Genomic DNA, 25735 nt, shown 5'->3' with positions numbered 1-25735 from the left:
CCCAAACCGGGCAGCACTTTTTACAGGATCACCCAGGGACATTTTTACAAATACACATTCCCAAGCCCCCTCCTAGACACACTGAATTAGGATCTTTGGACCTATGGTCCAGAAATCAGGATTTTTAAAAAGCTCTCCAACTCATTCTTTTCAGGCAGCACAGCATCCGAGGACCCTTGTGTGGTGGCCTTAGCTCTGGGAACCCCTTACTGTGTATTTTCTCTTTGCCCTTCTGATTGAGTCTTCAGGCTGGCCTGTGAAATACTCATATCAGTGTTTCTATAGACGAGAGGACACAGAACAGTGGGTTGTGGACAATGTCACCTCTGTGCGGAGAAGTTTCCCTGGCACCCTGGTTTTGGATGCATGCTGCCTCCAGAACTGTCATGATGTCTGTACACATGCCACATGCCACCCAGGACTGTCCCCGTGTTTGTGCACATGTGACACATGCCACCTTGAGCTGCCATTTCTCCACCACCAGACTGGGCTCTCCTGGAGGCATGTCTGTGTGGGCTTAACCTAGCACTGCACATGGCACCAGTAGGTGCCAGATAAATAATGAATGAAGACAGGAGAGAGGCAAGAGTAGGCTGTAAGGGACATGAGCTGAAGCCCAGAGAGAGGTGGGAAGAGAATCTGGCAGATGTGGCAGCAGCAGCGGGATGCACTGGGGCCCTGGGATGGCCTGGCTGAGGAGGGCCTGGTGAGCCCAGCGGCAGGAAAGGGGCCGGAACTGGAGGTGGTGACAAACAAGTGGGGGAAGATTGGAACACCAATTCACAGATAAGAGAACTTAAGCAAGCGCCCAGCAGAGTGCCGGGCACCTACGGAGCTGGTTTCTCCTCCTCAAGGATTTCTCTTTCTCTGCTCTCCGAGCTGGGGATCAAAGCTCAGGTCCTGAAGGGGGCACCTCCCGCAGTCACCCCAAGAGGGGCCATCCTTGTCCCACCCGCAGACCTTCGGGAAGCAGGAGTTGGCTTTGGGGGCCCACGCTGAGCAGCTGGGGGCCCGGAGGGCCGATCAGCCGGGCATCGGCAGTTCCTGCTCGCCCCGCAGGGCCGGGCCAGCCGCCGCCGGCCGCGCTCCGCCTCCCGCCCCTCCCCCGGCACCGTCCGACCTGTTTGTCGGGAGCCGCCTCCGTCTGCTCCCGCCGCCGCCAGGTGTGCTCTGCCGACTGGCCCCCGAGCTCGGGCGCTCCGTTTCCCCCGCGCTCCGCGACACGTTCCCCGCCTTTGAACCGACTCCCCGCCGGGAGCGCAGGCGCTCGGGACCCGGGGCTCCGGGGGCGGTGGGGGGCGGACCCGTGGCGCCCGGCGCGGGCAGGGCATGGACGGCGGGCCCCGGGCCGCGTGAGAGGCTGCGGGCGGCATGAATGGGAACGGGGTGAGCCGGCCGCACGGGCCCGGCCTCAACGGCGCGGGCGACTTTTACTATGAGGCGGTGGAAGGGGCTCAGAGCCCGGGGGACCTCCTGCTGTCGCCAGCCGCCTTCATCAACCCCGCTCAGTACGCCAGCGTGCTGGAAGGCCGCTTCAAACAGCTGCAAGGTGAGCGGCCGACCAGAGGGGCCCCGGGGACGGAGGGGCCCCGGGCCGGAGGGGCCGGAGCGAAGCACGCCGAGTGGGACACGGTCTTTGCTCGGCCGTCTGTGCTCGGAGACGGTGTGCGCAGGGAGTCGTTACAAGAGGCCGGGAAACACATGGGTGCTGACAGAGACGGGAAAGGCTTGGGCCCCCCCCCCCGAAGAAGGGACAGTGAGCGTGGTGGCAGCGCCCGTGTCAGCACACGGGGAGGCACGCAGGCGCGGAGCGTTTGGAGGTGAAGCACCTGCTAGGATAGCTGTTAGGAGAGAGGGCCGTCAGCCGGGAGGCCGAGCCACCCAGGGCTTGTCCCTGTCACCCTGGGTTTCTGAGTGGGTGTCTAAACGTGTGTGAGGAGCAGTGTGTGTGTGGAAACCAGGGAGTGTGTCAAAGGGAGTTGGTGCAGAGAGGCTCAGATGCAGAGCAGGCGTGTGTTCATCCTGGCACCAGTATTTCCGTGTATTCCTGGGACCCACTGTGTTTTGGGGCGGGGGGATGTGTCTGTGGGTGTTGTGGACACCTTGTAAAGTCATGCTTTATTTCTGGTCCTTGGCTTTGCCCCATTTTCTCCTAGCTGCCACCGATTCTGTCTTCCTCTCTTATTCCACCTGTGGGCCAAAATGGCCTCACCCCAGTGCGCCTGACATCAGGGCGGTCTTCACCAATCCAGTAAGGCCACTGCTCTGGGCAATCCCCAGCTCAGGCAAGGGGGCCTGGAGACCCTGAAAGGAGGTCCACAGAGCAGGGGTCTGCTGGTGCAGTTGTTACAACCCAGAGGTTGTACAAGAGTTGGAGGTAAGAGAGACAGGAATAGACGTGGGTGTGTCGTTATGTTTTATGGGTGAGGTGCACAGGAATGTGAAATTCAGGGATGAGTCTTTTCGGTTTCTGAGACGCTGGTGCTGAGAAGGAAACAAAAGTGACTCTTCAGGCCCCAGCCACTTGGATTGGGTCCTTGCACTGGGCTTCTCTGGGGAAAACGGGCAGAAATCCGAACGGCCCGAGCAGCTTCCAATGGCCTGGGCCTCTTCCCTCACTTTGTCATTTATAACGTCTAAAATTTTAATTTTTCCGTGGAACCTAAAAAGCATGCGCCCATCAGCAGCCTCTCCTGCGGACCAGCCAGCAAGGCTTTTCCTCACTTTCTCTCAGATCTGTGCCTAACTCTGCCTGTTTTATCCCCACTGTGTTTCTGGGCTCAGTGTTTTCCCTATTCCCAACTTTCAAGATTGTTTTCCTTCTTAGCATTGGAATGCTAATGTCCCGGGACTGGATCCCATTGTAACCAATTGAATGAACCCACCCCAGAAGTAGAGGAGCCCGTCTTTTCTTTAAATTATCCCAGGAGAGCAAGCTGACTCAGGAGGCTTAGACCCTCTATAATATCGTGTCCTTCTAATGACCACTTGGAAAAGCTGCTGGTTTAATTTAAGTCCACGCCCTGTCCGTCAGCAGAGAGAACAGCCACACCTCCTGCTGCTCCTGAGCAGCTCTGGGTCTTTCCTTCAGGTCAGATGGTGCCTGGATAACTGTAACTCACCAAAGAGTAACTCATCACGTGTGCCAGGCATCTTACGTACATTGTCTCGTTTCATCAACAGTCACGGGTTGAAGTAGAAAGTCAAGTAGTATGCCCGTTTTACAGATGAGGACAGCGAGGCTCTGGTGAAGTAACAGTGTCTCTCCACTGTTAAAGGACAGCCATGATCCCAGACCCCAACCCTTCCCCACACGTCTCACTGCTTCTAATTTCTTTCATCCTTTCTTCTCAAAGCTTGTTTGCTCTTTTTTCTTTCTTTCTTTCTTTTTTTTTTTAAAGATTTTATTTATTTATTTGAGAGAGAGAGAATGAGAGAGAGCACATGAGAAGGGGGAGGGTCAGACGGAGAAGCAGACTCCCCGCCGAGCAGGGAGCCCGATGCGGGACTTGACCCAGGGACTCCAGGATCATGACCTGAGCTGAAGGCAGTTGCTTAACCAACTGAGCCACCCAGGCGCCCTGCTCTTTTTTCTTTTTTACCTTATGAGCTCATTCCAATTTCTTTATTCCCTGCTTTTTAAGTTAGGGATTTTCGTCTTAGGCAGCTTCCTTCCCCTCCTCCTTCCCAGATCTCACTTCTGGGCTCTCAAGCATCCCCCAGCCCCCCAATCCCATCAACTGGTGTTTAGAAGCAGGTGCACTGTACTTGAAGGACAGAAATGACCCCATGTTGCCACCGCAGATGAGCGAGAAGCCGTACAGAAGAAAACCTTCACCAAGTGGGTGAACTCGCACCTGGCCCGGGTGACGTGCCGGGTGGGAGACCTTTACAGTGACCTCCGGGATGGACGTAACCTCCTGAGGCTCCTCGAGGTGCTCTCGGGAGAGACACTGGTGAGCTATGGTTACAGAAGGAGGAGGGAGCCCAAGAAACAGTGGTCAGGGGGACAAGCTGGGAGCTGCCCTTAGAAGAGTGACGGCACAGAGTGGGAAGCAGTTGGCTGCCCTCTCCTCAGAGGATGGTTTCATTTTGAGAGGCTTTGCTGCCTGGATTAAATAGGAGCATTGCTTCACGAAGACAGGAACAGTGGCCCCATTGAAAACACTTCTTTTCCCACCCACTCTGGGTGCAATTAATTCCCTTGGGAATCTTAATCTGCTCAAGCCTCCTCTGGAACCTCAGCTTTGGCTCTGTGAACTTTGGCCCAGCCTTGAGGGCTGTGCCTGTGTTCCTGAGTGGGGTCACGGGGAAGGTGTGCAGAGCAGGGCCTTGAGAAGGCTAAGGGAAGGAGGAGGAGGCCCATGGTCCCATGTCATTTTGTCTCCTATCCCTCAACAGCCAAAGCCCACGAAAGGCCGAATGCGGATCCACTGTCTGGAGAATGTGGACAAGGCTCTGCAGTTCCTGAAGGAGCAGAAAGTACACTTGGAAAACATGGGCTCCCATGACATTGTGGACGGAAACCACCGTCTGACCCTTGGGCTGGTCTGGACCATCATCCTTCGGTTCCAGGTAGCCTGGCAGAGCGTCACGCAGAGTGTCCTTCACACATCGGTGCCGTACCGCGAACGGGCACCGCTGGTCCACGGCGTGACTGATAAAAACACAGAGGGTCTAGAACCTCGTATAGCAGTTTACGGTTGCTGTGACATCCAGGCAGCAGACCTGGAGACCCTCCTCCTTACACAGGGTAGAGACCAGTGTGGGTGTTGTCATACTTCTGTGGCAGGTTCCCTGTGGCCTGGTCTGTTTACTGGCCACATGTGGTAGGACCACACATTGGTCCACAAGGGACTGGAGATTTTACAAACTGGACCGACCTTCACCACTGAGAGTTTGAGAACCGCACTTGGGGCCTGATCATTGGTCCACCTCTGCCTCAAACTCTGCTTGCCTCCCTAAAACAGTCCCCCTACTGCTTCTTACGCTCTGAGCATAAGTAGCCCATTGTCCTCATGCCATCACAACTCTTCCGGTTGTCCCCTTCCTCCCCGGGTGTAACCTGTCCTGCTTCTCTCAGCCCCGAGCAGAGCTCCGTCAGCACCCCCTTGGAAACCCAGCTCTCAGGCATGCTCACCTGTCCACTCGCAGCTCCCCACCCAGAGGAGCCAGCATCCTTCGCTTTGAGGCGCTTCCACTCTTCTGACTTCTGACCACATCCTGCTGCCTCAAATCCTTTTGAACCGATGTTTTGTGGTCCCTAGCCCAGGAGGAGAGGTCCCCCGGCTCTGTCCCGGCACCCCTCTTACAGGAGTCTCGAGCAGTTTCCTGCTGTGTCTCACGGAGTATCTCCAATAACTCCAGGAGCCCCTGTTCAAGGAGTAAGGATCTTCCTTCTTTCCTTCTTAGATCCAAGACATCAGTGTGGAAACAGAAGACAACAAGGAGAAGAAGTCGGCCAAGGATGCCCTACTGCTGTGGTGCCAGATGAAGACTGCGGGGTGAGGCTGCCCGGGGACCGTGGCCTTGGAGGGTTGGATGCACCGAGGCTGTGCGGTAAAGGAGGGATGGGCTCCCGGAACCACAAGCTGGGGATCCATCCTTGAGTCACAGACCAGGGCTAGGCCCTACTCCCCGTTCTTCCCGGTCTCCGGTTACAGGTATCCCAATGTGAACGTGCACAACTTCACCACCAGCTGGAGGGACGGGCTGGCCTTCAACGCCATCGTGCACAAGCACCGGTGAGGAGCCACTGGCCGGGCTTGGGGCCCCGGCGCGCAGGCGCCTAGATGGACCGTGAGCTGGGCTCCACGGCAGTTATGGGAGGCGAGCATTCAGAGAAGGGCCAGGATGTGGGGGCACCACGCTGCACAGAGGGCTGTGATGGGACCCACGGGGGTGGGAGCAGTGGGTGTGGGTTTGGGGTGCCTGGTTCAGGACAAAATGGAGTTGGTGACAGGGATAAAGACAGGGGTGGCTTTACTTTTCCTCTTTAGGAGCTCATGCGCTCCTGATACCTTCTACATTGCCTCCCCTCGCAGGCCGGATCTGCTGGATTTTGAGTCGCTGAGGAAGTGCAATGCACACTACAACCTGCAAAATGCGTTCAATCTGGCCGAGAAGGAGCTGGGGCTCACAAAGCTGCTGGATCCCGAAGGTGGGGCAGAGTGCTGTAAAGAAGATGCTGTGGGATAGAGACAGAGGCAGATGAGTGGGTGTCGGGCTGAGGGTGGGGGGCTGGGGGGAGGTGAACACTAATGGGTACGGAGTTTCCTTTGGGGGTGATGGAAATGTTCTGGAGTAGATCGTGGTGAGGGCTGCACAACTTTGTGAATGTACCGAAAACCGCTGACTAGTCTCCTGTAAAAGGGTGAATTTTATGTGAAAATTATATTCCCCCCCCCCCCGCAAAAAAAAGCTGTAGGAAGAGGGGCAGCCCTGTGGCAGAAAGAGCCCTCGAATGTGGTTCTAGGCCAGCCCCACCATGGAGCAGCTCTGTGACTTAGAGCCGGTCGCTTAGCCTCTCTGTGGGTCATTTTCCTCGTCTCTAAAATGAGAAGATTGGTCCCTGTGGTCTCTAAGGGCCCTTCTCACTCTAAAATTCTAGGGTTCTAAATTAAGCTGCATGACCCCGAGATCTCACCCCACTCTGGCCTTACGGTCAGCGGGCCCTGCTTACTGACCCCTGTGGTTCTGATCTTAATGCTGGTGAGACTGGCAGGGGCCCCTGGGCTTTTATTTTGGACCTGGCCCTGCACTCGACATGCTTCACTCAACTCAATCCTCACAACACCCCCTGGAAATCAAGGCCATGATTAATAGTCCTCAGTTTATGGAAGAGAAGATGGGGACCTATCCAAGGGTTAAGTGACTTTCCCGAGGTCGTACAGCGGGTGGAGCAGAGATCCAAACTCCAGACCTGTTTCCTCAGCCACTTCTCGGGGAGAACAGTCTTGGTGCCGCCAGAAACGGGAGGCAGAGAAGGGCCAAGGGGCTTCCCTGCTGGAAACGCTCCATCCTAAGCTCACTGGGCAGACTTGGGTCTCGGTTATTTTCTCCCTGTTTGCCATCCCACCGTAGCCCCATCTCAGTCCAGAGTGACACACGTCAGCCATCTAGCGATGGAAGTCAGGCAAACATAGGTTCCTGGGAAAGCATTTGAGAGGCACAGTTATGATAAAGAACATTTTAAGTAAAGCGAAGTCTCCTGTAACTTTATGACATGACTTCAATGGGTCCTTCTTGCCTGTGGGCTTTCAGAGGGGGTCACAAGGGCTTCCAGCCCTATAGTCTTCCCGCCCTATAGTCTTCCCTGTAGGTAGGATGGAATCTGCCTGGGCGTAGAACCCAGGCATTTCAAGTCCCAGCCTTGGTCTTTGTGGTAGAAGCTGATTTGCCTGAAGGACACTCACCTCCTTGGATTCGCAGCTGAACTTTGGGATTGAGGTCAGAAATAGCCATGACCATGCCCCAAGATGGCCCTGAGAACTGCTGGGGCTTGCTGGGCCTGTCTCTCTGAACATCCCGGCTTCGGGAAGCTTAGTTTGTATCTCCCATCTTGCTGCCCCTGAATCCACTGATTTCTTAGACATCTTTCCAGCCTCTAAGTACAAGATCCATCCCCAAACGGGAATACTGTTTCTTTTCTTGCCTTTCCTGCCCTCGACAGTAATTTTGGTCTCCATTGGAAATACTGGGTAAAAGCCTCCTCGGGCTTCTGCATTTTGTCCTCTGCTTGTTCCTAGGAGGGGAAAAAAAAGAAACTTTGCTTTTTCATGTCCTTTTAGTCCAAATGATTTATTTGTCATTTTGCCCTGAGAGGAGCTGGAAGGATGTCAGTTTCAGGGCGGGGGGGGTGGGGGACGGCTCTGGGATTGGGGTAAGCAATCCAAGTTGCAGGTGTTCTTCTGGGAGGCAGGTTTCTATCATCCTTTTTTTTTAATTATTTTTTTAAATGTTTTTATTGTTATGTTAATCCCCATACATTACATCATTAGTTTTAGATGTAGTGTTCCATGATTCATTGTTTGTGCATAACACCCAGTGCTCCATGCAGAACGTGCCTTCCTCAATACCCATCACCAGGCTAACCCATCCTCCCATCCCCCTCCCCTCTAGAACCCTCAGTTTGTTTTTCTGGGAGGCAGGTTTCTAATCTCTAAACATCAGTGCCTGACCTGAGTGGTCCTTTCTCTCAGATGTGAATGTGGACCAACCAGACGAGAAATCAATCATCACTTACGTGGCTACTTACTATCACTACTTCTCCAAGATGAAGGCCCTGGCTGTGGAAGGCAAAAGGATTGGCAAGGTACCCCCCCCACCCCGCACAAGGTGGTCGGAACAGAGGTCCTGCCTAGGAGTCTTCCTCCCCGAAAGCAGAGACGGGGGGAGCTGCAGGGCTGGGCCAGGGACCCCGTAGGCAGGACCCCCTTGTCGCTGTCTCACAGGTATTGGACCATGCCATGGAGGCCGAGCGCCTGGTGGAGAAGTATGAGTCCCTGGCCTCAGAGCTGCTGCAGTGGATTGAGCAAACAATTGTCACCCTCAATGACCGGCAGCTGGCCAACTCCCTGAGTGGGGTCCAGAACCAGCTGCAGTCCTTCAATTCCTACCGCACCGTGGAGAAGCCACCGAAGTAGGTGCTCCTGGGCCGCCCCCTGCTGCAGCATGCCGGCCCTGAGCCGTGCTCATGGGAGAAGAAGCCTAAATCAGGGTGGCCTTTTGGGAGGGAAATTTGGCAGGACATAAATGCAGTGAAGGCTCATTTCCCCCAGCTCGAAGTGCCAGAAGCAATTCCAAGATAAATTTTTTAAATGATGATCCATTTAAAAAAAAAAAAAAAAGTCATGCTCGGGAGAGGCTTACTGCGGCAGGTAGAATCAGTGCGATCCGCTCAGATGAGATTACTGGCCGGGTGTTTTGGAACCCACTCCCAGCTTAGGGACAGGGGGATTGGATCTGACGGGCAGGTCATCACCAGCAACACGGGAGTGTGGCTGGTGCCGTGCACATTGCAAAGGTTCTGACTGTTACCTGTTTTAGAAATGGACTTTTTTTCAAGTGTGGGATCGCCAGGACGCAGCTCTGTACAGTACATGCTACAGCTTCGGTTTGTCTATTATTGAGCTCTTTCGGAGTTAGTATGTTTCAGCTCCAAAACTAATACTAATCCAGAAAACATCTGCTCCTACACATCCCAAGAATGATTTGAGGTGCATGCCAAAGTGTAACTGGTCACTTCTCTCTGGTTTTCATTTGTTTTAAAATTATGTTCTTTTTGCTTGTCCATATTTTCTGGCTTTTGCACTGAGATCATGAGAAGAAAAGCACCACAGGACACTTCGTTTTGAAACGTAGAGTCCCTGTGCCTGGGTGGCCTTTGACTCTGACCCCAACCCGGCCTCCTGCCTCAGGTTCACTGAGAAGGGGAACTTGGAAGTTCTGCTCTTCACCATCCAGAGCAAGCTGCGGGCCAACAATCAGAAGGTCTACACGCCCCGCGAGGGCCGGCTCATCTCTGACATCAACAAGGTGCACAGCCTCCCTCCCCGCCCCACAGACGTCCCATCCTTGACACCAGCCCCCACTGCCCTGACCGGAACGCTTGTCCCGGCTGCCCGCGGCCCTCTGTGGTCCCGACGACGTGACTCACACATGCTGTCGTGTGCCCCGAACATCCCCCTTCCTCCTCCCTCCGTCTCTCCTTGCAAGCACGCATCATAAACTCAGACCCCAGTCGCTTATCTTGTTCGGCATGCCCCCGATTTACTCTCTCTGCTTTTATTTTATCTTTTTCACAGATGACATTGTAAGATTAATATCAGTAATAGGGTTCACCCACGGTCCCACCACCACAGACAAATCCAGCGGTTTTCATTGTACCCCGTCCCCCTCCAGTCCTCGTCCGTAAGCAGACGTGCTTTCGTGTGGCCCCGTGGCACTCCCGCTGTCCGTTTCTCATGCTTCCGTGCACAGGTGTCTGACTGACCACATTCCGCAGACCCACTAGACCGAGCTTCCCTGGGACTCATCGTGTGCCCCCCAGTCGCAATGACCCCTCCCCACCCTCACTTCCTGAGCCCTGGTCCTTTGGCACCAATCCTGTCCCCCCACCTCGCAGGCTTGGGAGCGGCTGGAGAAAGCGGAGCACGAGCGCGAGCTGGCCCTGCGCACCGAGCTCATCCGCCAGGAGAAGCTGGAGCAGTTGGCCGCCCGCTTCGACCGCAAAGCCGCCATGCGGGAGACCTGGCTTGGCGAGAACCAGCGCCTCGTGTCCCAGGTAGGGCGGGGGGGGGCTCTTGGCCTGCGTGGGTGGGCAGGAGAAATGGGAGAGAGAGCGGTGGGTTACGAGCCCTGTAACATGGGGGAATCCATCGCACAGAGAAGACGACCAAGAGTCCCCCCTGAATCAGGGCCAGAGGCTTGAACAGGAGCAAGGGGACAGGATGGGACAGGATAGAGAGGAAACAGAGCCACCGTGTGGAGTTGGCATCTTGCGGCGCAAGTGCCCCCGAGAGCAGAAGGGGCGAGTGGGCGGAGCTGGGGTGCCTGAGCTCCCCCACCTCCCCCACCTCCCCCGCCTGCCCTCCGCCGCAGGACAACTTCGGGCTGGAGCTGGCGGCCGTCGAGGCGGCCGTGCGGAAGCACGAGGCCATCGAGACGGACATCGTGGCCTACAGCGGCCGGGTGCAGGCCGTGGATGCCGTGGCCGCCGAGCTGGCAGCTGAGCGCTACCATGACATCAAGCGCATCGCGGCGCGGCAGCACAACGTGGCGCGCCTCTGGGACTTCCTGCGGCAGATGGTGGCTGCCCGGCGGGAGCGGCTCCTCCTCAACCTGGAGCTGCAGAAGGTGTTTCAGGACCTGCTCTACCTCATGGACTGGATGGAAGAGATGAAGGTAACAGCGGGACGAGGGGGCGGGGAGGGGGGAGCAGGACCGTGGGAGTGCGACGGGGGGTCCATTCCCGTGGCGCATCTTGGTGGAGTAAGTCTCGGTGCCGGGCCCTGACCCCGATGCGGGCACACGGAGCAAACAGGGCCCTGCCCTCGCAGGTCTCGCGTTCTAGTGGGAGGAGGCTGAGGAGGAAACCCCTGGGCCCACATGAAACAAAATAGCAGGCAGACATAGAACCTACAAGGAAACTGAACAGGGCCACGGGGTGACGGGGTCCTGGCAGGCCTCTGAGGAAACGCAGACTAACACAAGGAGCCGGCGCGGGGGCTGTGAGCAGGGAATGTTGCAGGCAGAAGGAACAGCCCTGGGCCTGCACAGGCGTGCTATGTTCAGCATAGGAAGGAGGGCCAGGGGCACTGCAAGAACAGGAGGGGCCGCGGATGAGGCAAGGTGGAGCAGCCTGCTCCCACAGGGCCTGCCCGGCCTGCTCAGGGGTATGGGTCTTGTTCAGAGAAACATGGAGCACTGAGCGCCATCAGAAGGTTTTGGAAAGGAGAGACGTGGTTCTGCCTTCATGTTTTCAAAGGTCACTTTGACCACAATGTGAAGGAGGGGACAGCCCAAGGGGGGCCGAGGGGCCAGTTAGAGGCTGTGCAGCGATCTAGGCAAAGGATGGGGATGAGGGTGGGTCTGGAGAGACCCTGGAATTGCTGGGGTGCTGGGGGCTGAGCCGTGACCGCAGGAGGGTGGCGATAATTCTGGGGCTGAGAAGATGAGTCAGAACGGAGATTTCGGGAGCAAGATTTAGTAAGAAAGTCAGTCGTTCCACAGGAGGGGAGTTGAGTACAAGATGGCCAGGGTGCCGGGACAGAACTGGGGCGTCACTGCGTGTGTGAGTGGGGGCCGACAGACAGGAGCGGCTGTGCTCATCTGCGTGTGACCCCTGCAGCCACCCAAGGAGGCTGGGAGGTGCAGTGGATCCAGGAAAAGGGAGCGAGGTTGGCCCGCGCGTGCGGTGGGCTTGAAAGAGGCCTGGCGGGGAGGGACCTGGGGAGCCCTCGGATGGGCACGGGCACGCCGCCTGTCCCGGCAGGGCCGGCTGCAGTCTCACGACCTGGGCAAGCATCTGGCCGGAGTGGAGGACCTGCTGCAGCTGCACGAGCTGGTGGAAGCGGACATCGCCGTGCAGGCTGAGAGGGTGCGGGCCGTCAGCGCCTCTGCACTGCGCTTCTGTGACCCAGGCAAAGGTGAACCCTGGGGGAAGGAGCTGAGCAGGGAGCGGCTCAGGAAGGAGAACAGCCAGACTGGGAAAACTGGGGACAGGAAGGATGAGGGGTGGGTGGGAGGTGACGGAGCTAGGGAGGGAGGCCTAAGGGGCGGTGTGTGTAGAGATTCATAACCAGGGACGGGTAGGGGGCAGCGGGATGGCTGGGCGACAGCTCTCAACCCTCCGCCCCGACCTTTTCAGAGTACAAACCATGCGACCCCCAGCTGGTGTCAGAGCGGGTGGCCTCCCTGGAGCAGAGCTACGAGGCGCTGTGCGAGTTAGCAGCGGCCCGGCGGGCCCGGCTGGAGGAGTCCCGGCGCCTGTGGCGTTTCCTCTGGGAGGTGGGTGAGGCCGAGGCCTGGGTTCGGGAGCAGCAACACCTACTGGCCTCCGCAGAAACTGGCCGGGACCTGACTGGCGTCCTCCGTCTGCTCAACAAACACACGGCCCTGCGGGGCGAGATGAGTGGCCGGCGGGGGCCCTTGAAGCTGACGCTGGAACAGGGCCAGCAGTTAGTCGCGGAGGGCCATCCCGGGGCCAGCCAGGCCGCCGCCCGAATGGCCGAGCTGCAGGCCCAGTGGGAGCGGCTGGAGGCCCTGGCAGAGGAGCGTGCCCAGCGGCTTGCCCAGGCCGCCAGCCTCTATCAGTTCCAGGCCGACGCAAACGACATGGAGGCCTGGCTGGTGGACGCGCTGCGCCTGGTGTCCAGCCCCGAACTGGGGCACGACGAGTTCTCCACGCAGGCCCTGGCCCGGCAGCATCGGGCCCTGGAGGAGGAGATCCGGAGCCACCGGCCAGCCCTGGATGCCCTGAGGGAACAGGCCGCCGCCCTGCCCCCTGCGCTGAGCTGCACACCAGACGTGCAGGGCCGGGTGCCGAGCCTGGAACGGCACTACGAGGAGCTGCAGGCCCGGGCAGGCGAGCGCGCGCGGGCCCTGGAAGCAGCCCTGGCGCTCTACACCATGCTCAGCGAGGCCGGGGCCTGCGGCCTGTGGGTGGAGGAGAAGGAGCAGTGGCTCAACGGGCTGGCCCTGCCTGAGCGCCTGGAGGACCTGGAGGTGGTGCAGCAGAGGTAGGCCCCCTGCGGACGTCCTCCAGGAGGGCCTGGCGAGTGGGACAGCCCACGTGTGGGCCGTGGGCCCTGCTGTAAACCGCCTGCCCTGGCTACGACCCTTTGAGTCTTTTTTTTTTTTTTTAAGATCTTATTTATTTGTTTGAGAGAGAGAGAGAGAGAGAGAGCACAAGCAGGGAGACCAGCAGAGGGAGAGGGAGAAGCAGGCTCCCTACTGAGCAGGGAGCCCGATGCGGGGCCTGATCCCAGGACCCCGGGATCATGACCTGAGCCGAAGGCAGAGGCTCAACCAACTGAGCCACCCAGGCGCCCCCGACCCTTTGAGTCTTTTAACAGTTGTCTGGGTTTTGCTTTTCATGAAAAATGTCAAACATACTCAAAAGGAGAAAACATACCACAAACTCCTATTTTCCCATCACCCGGATTCAGTAATTGTCAGTATCTTGCTATATTTGATTATTTTTCATTTTAAAAATTAGCAAATCCCCAGATTATCATTTCACTTCTGGGCTCCCCACGATATGTCCTCTAAGAAAAAGGAAGAAGTATTCTCAAATATAGTAAATTATGTGTGTGGACTTAAAATAGCTAGGGCTTTGATGTTATAGACCTTTAGACAGATACACTGATTAACCTTATCAAGTAGCTTTATTTACAGAATAATACATCTTAAAATGATTTAGAAAGGACGTTTTTCATGTAGAACCATTATACCATTAATTATCGTATAGAATAAAATTAGCAATTCCTTGATATCATCGATTACTCATTCTATAGTCAAATTTCCTGGTGGTTTTAAAAATGTATTTAAAGATTTCTTTTTTTAAGTTTTCAAGATATCCTATGACAGGGATCAGCATACTATAATTCTGGGGCCAACTCCAGCTTGCTGCCTTTTTTTTTTTTTTTTTTTTTAAATAAAGCTTTATTGGAACAGAGCCAGGCTCATTCATTTGCATATCATCCCTGGCTGCTTTTGCACTACAACAGCAGATGACAGGGACCTTATGGCCCACACAGCCTGAAATATTTGCCCTTTACAGAAACCATTTGCAGACCGTGAGAATATCACAGAAGTTATGCTTCACATCTTTATCACTCAAACAAATATTTTTGGTTGTCAGTTCGTTTTTTAACCCCTGGTATTAGGATGGGACCCAGGTAGGTGCCTAAAGGATCAGTCCCAGGAGGAATAGGGAGGTTCTGATAAAGAATGAGGTGTTGTGGGGCGCCTGGGTGGCTCAGTTGGTTAAGCCACTGCCTTCGGCTCAGGTCATGATCCTGGAGTCCCGGGATCGAGTCCCGCATCGGGCTCCCTGCTCGGTGGGGAGTCTGCTTCTCCCTCTGATCCTCCCCCTTCTCATGCTCTCTCTCTCAAATAAATAAACAAAATCTTTAAAAAAAAAAAAAAAAAGAATGAGGTATTGGGCCAGGTGTTACTTTGGCTTCTGCAACTGTTCCTGATATTTAACTTCCACCATCTTCTTGAGCACTCTAGAGATTATTGTTTTTCTACTTGTCTGGGGGGACTTGGGGTTCCCCACTTGACCCACAGATACTGCAGACCGCATAGGTTAAGATGTGCAGAGACTCCTATAAATCAGCCGCACGTTGACAGAGAGGCATTTTCCTGGGCATTTAGGGGAGGTGGGCTGGTACATCACCACTTCCACGACCCATGGCCACCTCTTGCACCCTCCTCCACCCGCTCAGGTTCGAGACCTTGGAGCCCGAGATGAACGCCCTCGCAGCCCGGATCACTGCCGTGAACGACATTGCGGAACAGTTGCTGAAGGCCAACCCCCCGGGCAAGGACAGCATTGTCAATACCCAGAAGCAGCTCAACCACAGGTGGGCCTGGGGAGGGGAACCAAGAAAGGTTGCAGCAGACAGGGATGGCAGCCAGAAGGGAGAGTCCTAGAGGGCATGGTACGGAGGCTAAAAATGAGGAAGGAAGGCCATCTGGAGTATGTTGTGGGGCAGAGGTGGGAAATGAGGAAGGGAATGAAAGGGGGTGAAGGTAGTCCAAAAAGGCTTGTGCCTGGACGGGGAGTAATCAAGGAGTCAAGGGAGGATGAGCCGGGAGCAGCCTCTTTAATGCAGCACAAGCAGGTGGTAGAATATCCCAAAGGAGAGGCAAGGAAGAAGCTTCCAGATATACCTGGACAGCGCAGGGAAGCTGAGCAGCTCCAGACACGAGACCCCCCCACCCCCACCCTCAGGTGGCAGCAGTTTCGGACCCTGGCCGATGGCAAGAAGGCAGCTCTGACGTCAGCCCTGAGCATCCAGAACTACCACTTAGAATGCACAGAGACCCAGGCCTGGATGAGAGAAAAGACCAAGGTCATCGAGTCCACCCAGGGCCTGGGCAATGACCTGGCCGGGGTGCTGGCACTGCAGCGGAAGCTGGCCGGCACCGAGCGGGACCTGGAGGCCATCGCCGCCCGGGTGGGCGAACTGACTCGAGAGGCCAATGCCCTGGCCGCTGGCCACCCCGCCCAAGCCCCTGCCATCCATGCCCGGCTTGGAGAGGTCCAAGCTGGCTGGGAAGACCTGCGGGCCACCATGCGACGCCGGGAGGAGTCACTGGGTGAGGCGCGGAGGCTGCAGGACTTCCTGCGCAGCTTAGATGACTTCCAGGCATGGCTCGGTCGCACGCAGACCTCTGTGGCCTCTGAAGAAGGGCCAGCCACCCTGCCCGAGGCGGAGGCCCTCCTGGCCCAACACGCAGCCCTGCGGGGAGAGGTGGAGCGGGCCCGCGGGGAGTACAGCCGGCTCCGGGCCCTGGGTGAGGAGGTGACCCGTGACCAGGCTGATCCTCAGTGCCTCTTCCTGCGGCAGCGACTGGAAGCCCTGGGCACCGGCTGGGAGGAGCTGGGCCGCATGTGGGAGAGCCGGCAAGGCCGCCTGGCCCAGGCCCATGGCTTCCAAGGCTTCCTGCGGGATGCGCGCCAGGCCGAGGGCGTGCTCAGCAGCCAGGTGAGAGCAGGGACACAGAGTCCCACCCAGGAAGAAGAGGGGACTAGGGACAGGGAAGTGTGGATGAGAGAGAGGTGGGTGAGGAGGAAATGGCAGCGGGTGGAGTAATTGAGGAACCGGGATGGACAGGGAGAACGTGCAAGAAAAATATAGGAGTTAAAAAAAACAACAAAAAAACAAGATGTAGGTGCTTGGCTGGCTTAGTCAGTAGAGCATGTGACTCTTGATCTCAGAGTTGTGAGTTCAAGGCCCATGTTGGGCTTAGCACTTACTTAAAAAAAAAAATATGTAAATATAACCTGCCGAAACTGACTTGAGGAGAAATAAAAAACCTGACTTGTCATGTAACTGTTAAATCAAATCAGTGGCCAGAAATAATTTGGAACAGGATTTGGGCTGTTCAGGTTCTCCTGCCCAGCTCCCCTGATACTTTGCGAGCCTGTGGCATTAATCAGGAACCCCCCCCAACTGTCTTCAGAACCAGACCATCCACCCTCCCCTCCCCAGCTGGGCTCCGCGTCTGATGCATCCTTCAGTAGGTCCCTTCTGAAAAGTCGACAAGTACTTTTGAGAAGTGAGCTGTGTACCTCCCCTCCCACACAGGAATACGTTTTGTCCCACACGGAGATGCCGGGGACTCTCCAAGCTGCGGATGCCGCCATAAAAAAACTGGAAGATTTCATGAGCACCATGGATGCCAACGGAGAGCGGATCCGCGGGCTGCTGGAGGCTGGGCGCCAGCTGGTGTCTGGGGGCAACATCCACGCTGAGAAGATCCAGGAGAAGGCCGACTCCATCGAGAGGAGGTATGATGAAGACAGTGGGTACATGGGAGCCCTGGTGGGGAAGTGAGCGAGAACAGCCTGGCCGGTTCCACTGATGAAGAAGTTGGAGAACGCAGCACAGACAGATGGTGGTGGGGGCTGACGAAAAGTAGAGGAGGAAGAACTTAGTGGTCAGAGAGGGACTAAGCCATGAGCTGGGAAGCTCTGCTTCCCCCACACCAGGGGAGATGAAGTCCACTGGCCTAGCTGGATGGCAGACATCCGTAATCCCAGGTTGTCTTGCAGAGCTCCCAGAAGGCATTGTCCCCGTAGCAAGAGGACTGAAGGCTTCTAGGTTAGTTACAGGGTCATAGCCCTTTGACAGTGAGTTCGAGGGCCTCACAAGGGACTGTCATTACAGACACAAGAAGAATCAAGAAGCGGTGCAGCAGCTTTTGGGCCGTCTTCGGGACAACCGAGGGCAGCAGCATTTCCTACAGGACTGTCACGAGGTGAGGCTCTGTTCCCCCATGTCCCCTCCCACATTCCCCAGCCATCCCTTTGCTAATGTTCCCCAGCTTTCTGAGCCTAGAATAAGACCGTTGCAGTATCACCTGAGTAAGTGGACCCCTGCCTGGCTTCCCCCCACATCCACCACTTCTCCCAGCTCACCTCACCCCCTTATGCCTCACCGCATCTGAAATGTCCTCTGCCCTTCTCCACCCCTGCTCTGTGCTTGGTCCAGCTGAAGCTCTGGATTGACGAGAAGATGCTGACAGCCCAGGACGTGTCCTATGATGAGGCCCGCAACCTGCACACCAAGTGGCAGAAGCACCAGGCGTTCATGGCCGAGCTGGCCGCCAACAAAGACTGGTTGGACAAAGTGGATAAGGTGAGTGGTGTGACAGCAGCAGCAAGGAGAGAGCCCTGGGTCCTCCTCCGGACACGGTCCTGGCCACAGTGCAGGGGAGGATCCTGGCTTCAGGCTATGGTTCTTCCAGGGATAGAGGTCATGGGGTTTCTGGTGCCAAACCTCCAAGATGGAAACTTACGGTCTGGGGAACAAAAGTCTTAGGTCTCTGAGACAGTGACTCCAGAACTTTGGGAAAGCACAAATGAGTAGGGAGCCAAACTGCAGCTCTGAGTCAGCATGGTAACTATGCCTGGGTCCAGAGCAGGATGCCACTCTTCAGCAGGGGTCAGCAAACTTCCGCCATGGGCCAGATGGTAAATATTTTCGCTTTGCGGGCCACACAGTTTCTGCTGTGACTACTCAACTCTCCGCAAAAGCAGCCATAGAGAATATATAATGATTGAGTATAGCTGTGTTCCAGTAAAACTTTATCTATAAAAACAGGTGGGGGCCGCATTTGGCCCACAGAGCACAATTTGCCAACCCTTGCTTTTGAGCTTTACTGTTCCTGGTACTTGGTGTCTAAACCCACCACTTCTTCTAGAGCTGAGCATAGGTAAAACTTTATTTCAACTCAGCAAGTGTTCCCGGGCGACATTATGTGTGCTCAGCACCCTGCAAGATACGTAAAAAGACACTTCCCTTCCCTCAAGGTCATGATGGTTGGGGAGAGGAGGAGACCAGTATATGTCTAGTGTTTCCATTTGTTCAGCAAATATTTCCTGGGTGCTACTATACGCAAAGCATTGTATTGGGCACCAAGAGGGGGAATGAAGGCAATTCTACTGTGGGCTCCACCCTTGAGGAATGACAGTACAGCCAGGATATGAGACAGATCCACAAACACCTAAGTTAAATCCAAAGCATAATATGACAACTGCAGTAAGAGGGCCTGATAAAGCCTGGGCCCTCTGGGTGTGCCCGTAAAGCTCTGTGCCAATAAAACTTTGTTTACAAGGAGAGAGGAGGTAGAGGAATCCTAGAGGCAGGAGCCTCCAGGGCAGTCCCTAAAGGATGAGTAAAATTTGGACAAGCAGAGATATTGGAGGAAAGATGTTTCTAGGTAGAGAAAACAGTGCAAACAGGAAACCTGAGGTGTGGAAGTGGGGTGCCAGTATGGGAACAAGGGGGTAAGTCAGTCTGGCAGGAACACAGAATGTGGAAAGGGGCCCCATGGAAAAAAAGGTGGGAAAAGCCTGGTCGGCCAGGTCATGAAAAGCCTTGATCACACGTCAGGACTGTGCGTCAACGTGTGGATCGTGCAGAAGGTTCATGAAGTTACCCAGGCAGTGCTAGACTCTAACTGTTCATCCTGACAGCCATGCATAAAGTGGCCTCAAGGCAGTGCCTTGGTTTGTGTTCTAGAAGCAGACCCTGAAACAAGGCTTCCAGTACAGGCCACGTATGTGGGAGATGAGCACAGAAAACACTAGTAGGGGAGTGGGAAGCTGCGATGGAAAAGGCAAGGCGTTCGATAATGGGTCCAAGGACATACCAGTCACCCCAGGAGGCAACTGGCACTCAGTCCAAATGAGGCACCTTGGGAGACTGTAGAACACGCAGCCACTTTCTCCCAACCAACGCACAAGAACGCCGACTACTTGTCCACCAGCTCCCCGTCTGTCACTGGCTGAGGGCTGCTTCCTAGGGCACTAACTCTCGGGCACTTCCCGTCTGCCTTGCATACAGATCAAGAGACCATGCTTCCCTCACCTCCCCAGCAACCAAAGTCCTCAAGCAGAAAAGCTGGGAGGGGGGAGAGCGGTGGGACTCACGTGTACATAACCCAGGTGAGGGGTGACTCACTGAGAAACAGGAGGGGATGGCAAATACACAAGACCATGTGTGCCTAACCCCAGAAGCCATAAGCACAAGGGAGCCCGACACAGTGAAGGTCTCTGTGGCTTCTTCATTGAGATGAGGTTTTGAGCTGGGCCTTGAACAAGTAGGGTGTAATCAGCCGGCGGGGGGGTTGGAGGCGAAGCAGTTTAGAAGGGGTTTGAAACCTTTGAGATGAGTGTGTTGTGGAGAATACCCAAGAACTTGGAATTATTGCCTACACCTCAGGTTCCTAATGCCCTTTAGCTCCCTGGTCTGCTACTGACCCGTAAAGTTCAGTGACATCTAATTCTGACGCTGACCCCTTCTGTGTCCCATCCCCCAGGAAGGGCGGGAACTGACCCTCGAGAAGCCAGAGCTGAAAGCTTTGGTGTCCGAGAAGCTGGAGGACCTGCACAGGCGCTGGGACAGGCTGGAGAGCACCACCCAGGCCAAGGCCCGCAGCCTCTTCGATGCCAACCGAGCCGAGCTGTTTGCCCAGAGCTGCTCTGCCCTGGAGAGCTGGCTGGAGAGCCTGCAGGCCCAGCTGCACTCGGACGACTACGGCAAGGACCTCACCAGCGTCAACATTTTGCTCAAGAAGCAGCAGGTGCTCTGCAGGCCTGTGAGGGGGATGGGGAACGGCAGCAGAAAGGAGGAGGGAGTCTGTAGCTCTTGAGATCTGGGAGGTCATTCTAAGGCCTCACAGACAACATCTTTCCCGGCAGTTCTCAAAGCGAGGTCCGTGGACCACCGTATCAGAATCTCTAGGAGTGTGTATCAGTCAGAGTAAAAGTCGGGAGACAGAACCCACGTTCCAACTTAAACAAGGAAACTTTAATAAAAAGAAGTATCAATTAGTAAAAGATGTTCACCAAAAAGGGTAAAGAGAAATCAAAAGCAGGGATCAGAAAACATTTTTCTATAAAGGGCCAGACAGTAACAGTTTGGCCTCTGTAGGTCATACAATCTCTGTCACAAGAACTCTGTTCTTGTAGGGCAAAAGCCGCCATAGGCAATACGTAAAATTGTATGTGTAATGGATGTGGCTATGTGCCAATAAAACTTTATTTACAAAAACAGGTAGGGGGCTGGGTTTGCTGGTCCCTGCTGTAAAGAGTACGGGAATAGCAGATGTAGGGAGCAGCTACTCTCTCCGGGGCTGAGGAGGGGTACCCAAGGAGGAACAAGATGCTCTCCCCCCACCCCCACCCCACCCCCCGAGGCTGAGTTTCAGACCTCCGTGGAGAGGGCCGAGGCCCGCTGGATGTTGTAGAACTTTGCTGGGGTTATCATGGGACCAAGCCGGTCTAGAGCTGGCAGGCCAAGACTGGCCAGTAGGAAGTTGCCACTGGGATGCCAGCAAAACTTGCTGGAGGGCGAGAACCACTGGATTCCCTGCACACCATGGGCAGTTTTGCCTCAGGAGCAAGAAGAAAGGCACACTGGAACCAGAAATAGCACCTTCCCTTCCTGTGCCTTGGGGTGACCCTCTAGCGCCCCCTACTCACAAGGCCTAGCGTTGCACCAGCTGGCAATGAGAAATGTGGCCTCGGGTCAGCGGCCCAAACAGGGTAAGATGTACCTGGAACCGAGGAGAATTTGGGCCCGAGAGGCAGTAAACTGATAACTGGCCCAGTTATCACACAGCCCCGGACTCTTAGGGATATTAAAGTTTGAGATCCACCGAGCTAGGCCACGAGGAGATGCTCTCCGTAGGGTGAGCTCCGGGGATCAGAAATCTCCATTGGCTACACCAGCGTTACGTGCGCTGATCCCCCCGCCCGGGTTGCAGATGCTGGAACGGGAGATGGCTGTGCGAGAGAAGGAGGTGGAGGCCATCCAGGCCCAGGCGACAGCGCTGGCCCAGGAGGACCAGGGTGCGGGGGAGGTGGAGCGGACCTCGAGGGCCGTGGAGGAGAAGTTCCGGGCCCTGTCCCGGCCCATGGCAGAGCGCTGCCGGCGCCTGCAGGCCTCTCGAGAGCAGCACCAGTTCCACCGGGACGTGGAGGACGAGATCGTGAGTCCCTGGGGTCTGCGATGGGGTGGTGTCACCAGGGCAAGTTGCTCCCTGCCATTCGCTTTCTAGTCTCCTTCCTGGATGCTGGGGAGATGCCAGTGGTGCTGTTTTCTCTTCCCTCTGGCACTGAACACGGGATGCCTTGGGGATGCCCTCGTGGTCCCTTTACTTCAGACTCGGAGATGACTGTTCCCAGCACACACACACCAGGAGCCCTAGAAAACCTCCCCCCAGGCCTCCCCACCGTCCAACTCTTACTCCTGCTTTGCCCCCTGGACCTCCACGGACGCCCTCTTTCTCATGCAGTTGTGGGTGACAGAGCGGCTGCCCATGGCTAGCTCCATGGAGCACGGCAAGGACCTGCCCAGTGTCCAGCTTCTCATGAAGAAAAACCAGGTGAGGCCAAGGCTAAAGGCAAAAGAAAAGGTCCCAAGAGCCTCCCAGACTCGGAAGTTTGTCTTTTCTTAAAAACCCTTGGGGTTTCTCTGGCTCCGCTCGAGGCTGCGTGCAATCCTACACTTCAGTGGTGGGCCGTCCCTCACCGCAGGAGGGTGGGCTCCCTCTGTGGCAGATCAGGCAGATTGAAGGGGTGCTACCATCCCAACCTTAGGCCAGAGAAGGGGGCAAGTGAGGAGGACACAGGGAGAGAGAGGACTGGGAGTGAGGGGCCGGATGGATGTGGAGCAGGTGTAGGGGACGGGAGGCTGAGGGGGTCCCCTGTCAGAGTGTCCTCTTCCGCCGCTGTGGCCAGACCCTGCAGAAGGAGATCCAGGGCCACGAGCCGCGGATCGCGGACCTCACGGAGCGGCAGCGTGCTCTGGGCGCGGCGGCGGCAGGCCCCGAGCTGGCTGAGCTGCAGGAAATGTGGAAACGCCTGAGCTGCGAGCTGGAGCTTCGAGGAAAGCGACTGGAGGAGGCCCTGCGGGCCCAGCAGTTCTACCGCGATGCCGCCGAGGCGGAGGCCTGGATGGGTGAGCAGGAGCTACACATGATGGGCCAAGAGAAAGCCAAGGTGAGAGGCAGGGCAGAGCGCAGGCTGCGGGAGCTGCCGCTCTCTCCCCGCAGACCCTCCTCCCTGATGCCCACCGTCGTCCCCAGGACGAGCTCAGCGCCCAGGCGGAGGTGAAGAAGCATCAGGGGCTGGAGCAGGCCCTGGCCGGCTACGCTCAGACCATCCACCAGCTGGCAGCCAGCAGCCAAGACATGATTGACCACAACCACCCAGAGAGGTGAGCACAGCGGCCAACAGAGGGGAGAACAGCCCCTGGGGGGACGGGAGCTGGTTCCGGGGTGGTGCGGGGATTGCGGAGCCCTCGGTACTGCGTGTGTACAGACCTGTCTAGAGAGCTGGACAGGCAGGGACCCGGCAGGTAGTTGGGGGGCCAGAGCGGACAGGACTCTATGGAACAGGCTACGGACCAGAGCCCGGCATCCTGAGTCCCGCGGTGCCTGCCCCGCCCCCGCAGCACGCGGCTCTCGATCCGCCAAGCCCAGGTGGACAAGCTGTATGCCGGCCTCAAGGAGCTGGCCGGAGAGCGGCGGGAGCGCCTGCAGGAGCATCTGCGCCTTTGCCAGCTCCGCCGCGAGCTGGACGACCTGGAGCAGTGGATCCAGGAGCGCGAGGTGGTGGCAGCCTCCCACGAGCTGGGCCAGGACTATGAGCACGTGACTGTGAGTGCGGGCTGGACACTAGCCGCAGGGCAGCCTGGGAGGAGTAGAGGACCCACCGGGGAGGGCCCAGGGGCAGGGGCACGAGAGCAGGCTGAGCAGGAGCCGTCCTTGGGTATTTGAAGAACTGTGCAGAACGGAGGTCCTGGGGCCTGTACGTAGATGTGGGCAAAAAGGAAATTTCCAATCATTCTCAACAGCACGGGGGACTTGAGGTTCCTCTGCACAGTTTGGGGGCTTGGACCCTCATGAGTGCAGATATATGGACCATAGTTAGGGTATCCTCGTCTGAAGGCCAAAGGTTCCAAGCACCCCTAGGGCTTTTGCTGGGGGCTGGGGGCATCAGTCACATCCGGGGTAAATGGAAACCAGCCGCCCTGCGGAAGAAACCTGTTTTGGCCTGTGTGGCCCAGGGAGAGGAGTGGGTTCTTGGTTTGGGGCGAGAAGACTCACGCGTTCGGCGGGGACCGCGTCCACCGGCGTCACGGCACTGTCCGTGTCTCCTCCAGATGCTCCGGGACAAATTCCGAGAATTTTCCCGGGACACGAGTACCATCGGTCAGGAGCGCGTGGACGGCGCCAACGCACTGGCCAACGGGCTCATCGCCGGGGGCCACGCCGCCCGGGCCACCGTGGCCGAGTGGAAAGACAGTCTCAACGAGGCCTGGGCTGACCTGCTCGAGCTGCTGGACACGCGGGGTCAGGTGCTGGCCGCGGCCCACGAGCTGCAGCGCTTCCTGCACGGGGCCCGCCAGGCCCTGGCGCGGGCGCAGCACAAGCAGCAGCAGCTTCCCGACGGGACCGGCCGCGACCTCAACGCGGCCGAGGCCCTGCAGCGCCGGCACTGCGCCTTCGAGCACGACATCCAGGCCCTCAGCGCCCAGGTCCGCCCCCCCCGACCCCTGGTGCGGCGAGGTGGGGGCTGGCTCCAGGGAGACTTGGTGGGGAACGGTGGGGCGGTGGCGCAGAAAGGCAGGGAGGATGGCATCCTCTGGAGGGACACTTAGGGACGAGGTTAGAAGGATTCCAGGAAAACCTCTCTGGCCAGGGGGTGTCTAGCCACGGCGTCCACAAGCCTTCTGGAGGGCCCGTGACATTTTCAGATGGTCCCAAAGGCTAGATCCTTCATATTGTACTAAAATCCGCCTGTTGGTCCCACCCAGCTTGGAGCTCCAGGCCTCCACCAAATAAGCATAGGTTCTTCCTCCAACTGTTTAAACCCAGTCAGCCATTACCCACGTCCCTTCTAGCTGAACCCAGTCTAGCGATCTCTGAGGTCCCATGTGTCCCGGACAGGCCTCTAAAAGCTCGACTGGCCAGGGGTCCCGTTAAAGGCTTGCTCCCCCACACTCCCCAGGCCCCCTGTTGAGAGCCAGCAGGGCAGGGTGTGACAAGGGTTATGCTGGGCACCAGCCTTCATTTGTCCCAGCCCCCCACCCTCTGCTCTGCCTTCTGCCTCTCTGGCTGGTAAAATGGACAGGAGGTGGAGAACAGAGACCGGGCCTGGGGACACCCCAGCTCCTGAGTCCACCCAGCACTACCTCACTCCGAGCCGGGGTCCCGCAGGTCCAGCAGGTGCAGGATGATGGCCACCGGCTCCAGAAGGCCTATGCCGGAGACAAGGCCGAGGAGATCGGCCATCACATGCAGGCTGTGGCCGAGGCCTGGACCCAGCTTCAGGGAAGCTCTGCTGCCCGCCGTCAGCTGCTGCTGGACACCACGGATAAGTTCCGCTTCTTCAAGGCTGTCCGGGAGCTGATGCTGTGGATGGATGGGGTGAACCTGCAGATGGACGCCCAGGAACGGCCCCGGTGAGGGCCCCGGTGCTCCGCGGCCTCCGGGGGATTGGTGGCCAGGAGAGGGTTATGGACACAGCAGTAACATGGTCTCTGTGCCCCCAGGGATGTGTCCTCTGCAGACCTGGTCATCAAGAACCATCAGGGCATCAAGGCAGAGATAGACGCCAGGGCCGACCGCTTCTCCTCGTGCATCGACATGGGCCAGGGCCTGCTTGCCAGGAGCCACTATGCAGCTGAGGAGGTGGGGGGGGTGTGGGCGCCACCAGGCCATCCTCACGGTGGGGAGGCCTGAATGCTGACTGCTCCTCTGGGTCTCCTTCCTTCCTCTCAGTCTTCCTTCGCAGAAATCCCTCTCTCCCCTCAGTGCTGTTCAGGGATTTCCCCAGTCCAACTTTCCCCCAGAACCATCTGCCTCCTGACATCAGAAGTCACCAGTTCCCTGTGTGAGTCCTCCAGGGACCCTGGAAAGGTCCCACTGGGTGCTAACTCACGTCTCTGCGCCCCCCCCCCCCCCCCCCCCCCCCCCCCCCCCC

The 25735-nt window shown here is 57.0% G+C and overlaps 1 protein-coding gene across 2 annotated transcripts in view; it reads left to right on the top strand.

Moving 5' to 3' along the window:
* Positions 1-25735, top strand: part of SPTBN2 (spectrin beta, non-erythrocytic 2) — a 38363-nt gene that overhangs the window by 8514 nt on the left and 4114 nt on the right. For both annotated transcript variants that reach the window (XM_032414470.1, XM_032414471.1), the window contains exons 3-28: positions 3805-3956; positions 4402-4575; positions 5413-5504; positions 5664-5744; positions 6045-6160; positions 8202-8314; positions 8454-8641; positions 9420-9537; positions 10127-10285; positions 10603-10905; positions 11996-12149; positions 12371-13241; positions 14955-15092; positions 15464-16220; positions 16824-17026; positions 17406-17496; positions 17730-17876; positions 20062-20325; positions 21511-21735; positions 22042-22131; positions 22487-22747; positions 22834-22964; positions 23202-23406; positions 23913-24287; positions 24970-25214; positions 25305-25443. In XM_032414470.1, the coding sequence (XP_032270361.1) occupies positions 3805-3956; positions 4402-4575; positions 5413-5504; positions 5664-5744; positions 6045-6160; positions 8202-8314; positions 8454-8641; positions 9420-9537; positions 10127-10285; positions 10603-10905; positions 11996-12149; positions 12371-13241; positions 14955-15092; positions 15464-16220; positions 16824-17026; positions 17406-17496; positions 17730-17876; positions 20062-20325; positions 21511-21735; positions 22042-22131; positions 22487-22747; positions 22834-22964; positions 23202-23406; positions 23913-24287; positions 24970-25214; positions 25305-25443 (5792 nt within the window). The remainder of the gene's footprint in view (positions 1-3804; positions 3957-4401; positions 4576-5412; positions 5505-5663; positions 5745-6044; positions 6161-8201; positions 8315-8453; positions 8642-9419; positions 9538-10126; positions 10286-10602; positions 10906-11995; positions 12150-12370; positions 13242-14954; positions 15093-15463; positions 16221-16823; positions 17027-17405; positions 17497-17729; positions 17877-20061; positions 20326-21510; positions 21736-22041; positions 22132-22486; positions 22748-22833; positions 22965-23201; positions 23407-23912; positions 24288-24969; positions 25215-25304; positions 25444-25735) is intronic.

The sequence above is a fragment of the Phoca vitulina genome, unplaced genomic scaffold (genome assembly GCF_004348235.1).
Source record: "Phoca vitulina isolate PV1807 unplaced genomic scaffold, GSC_HSeal_1.0 scaffold16, whole genome shotgun sequence".
In the NCBI taxonomy this organism is placed as follows: Eukaryota; Metazoa; Chordata; class Mammalia; order Carnivora; family Phocidae; genus Phoca; species Phoca vitulina.
Note: the sequence above shows the minus strand (reverse complement) of the source record. Positions and strands in the feature narration are given on the sequence as shown.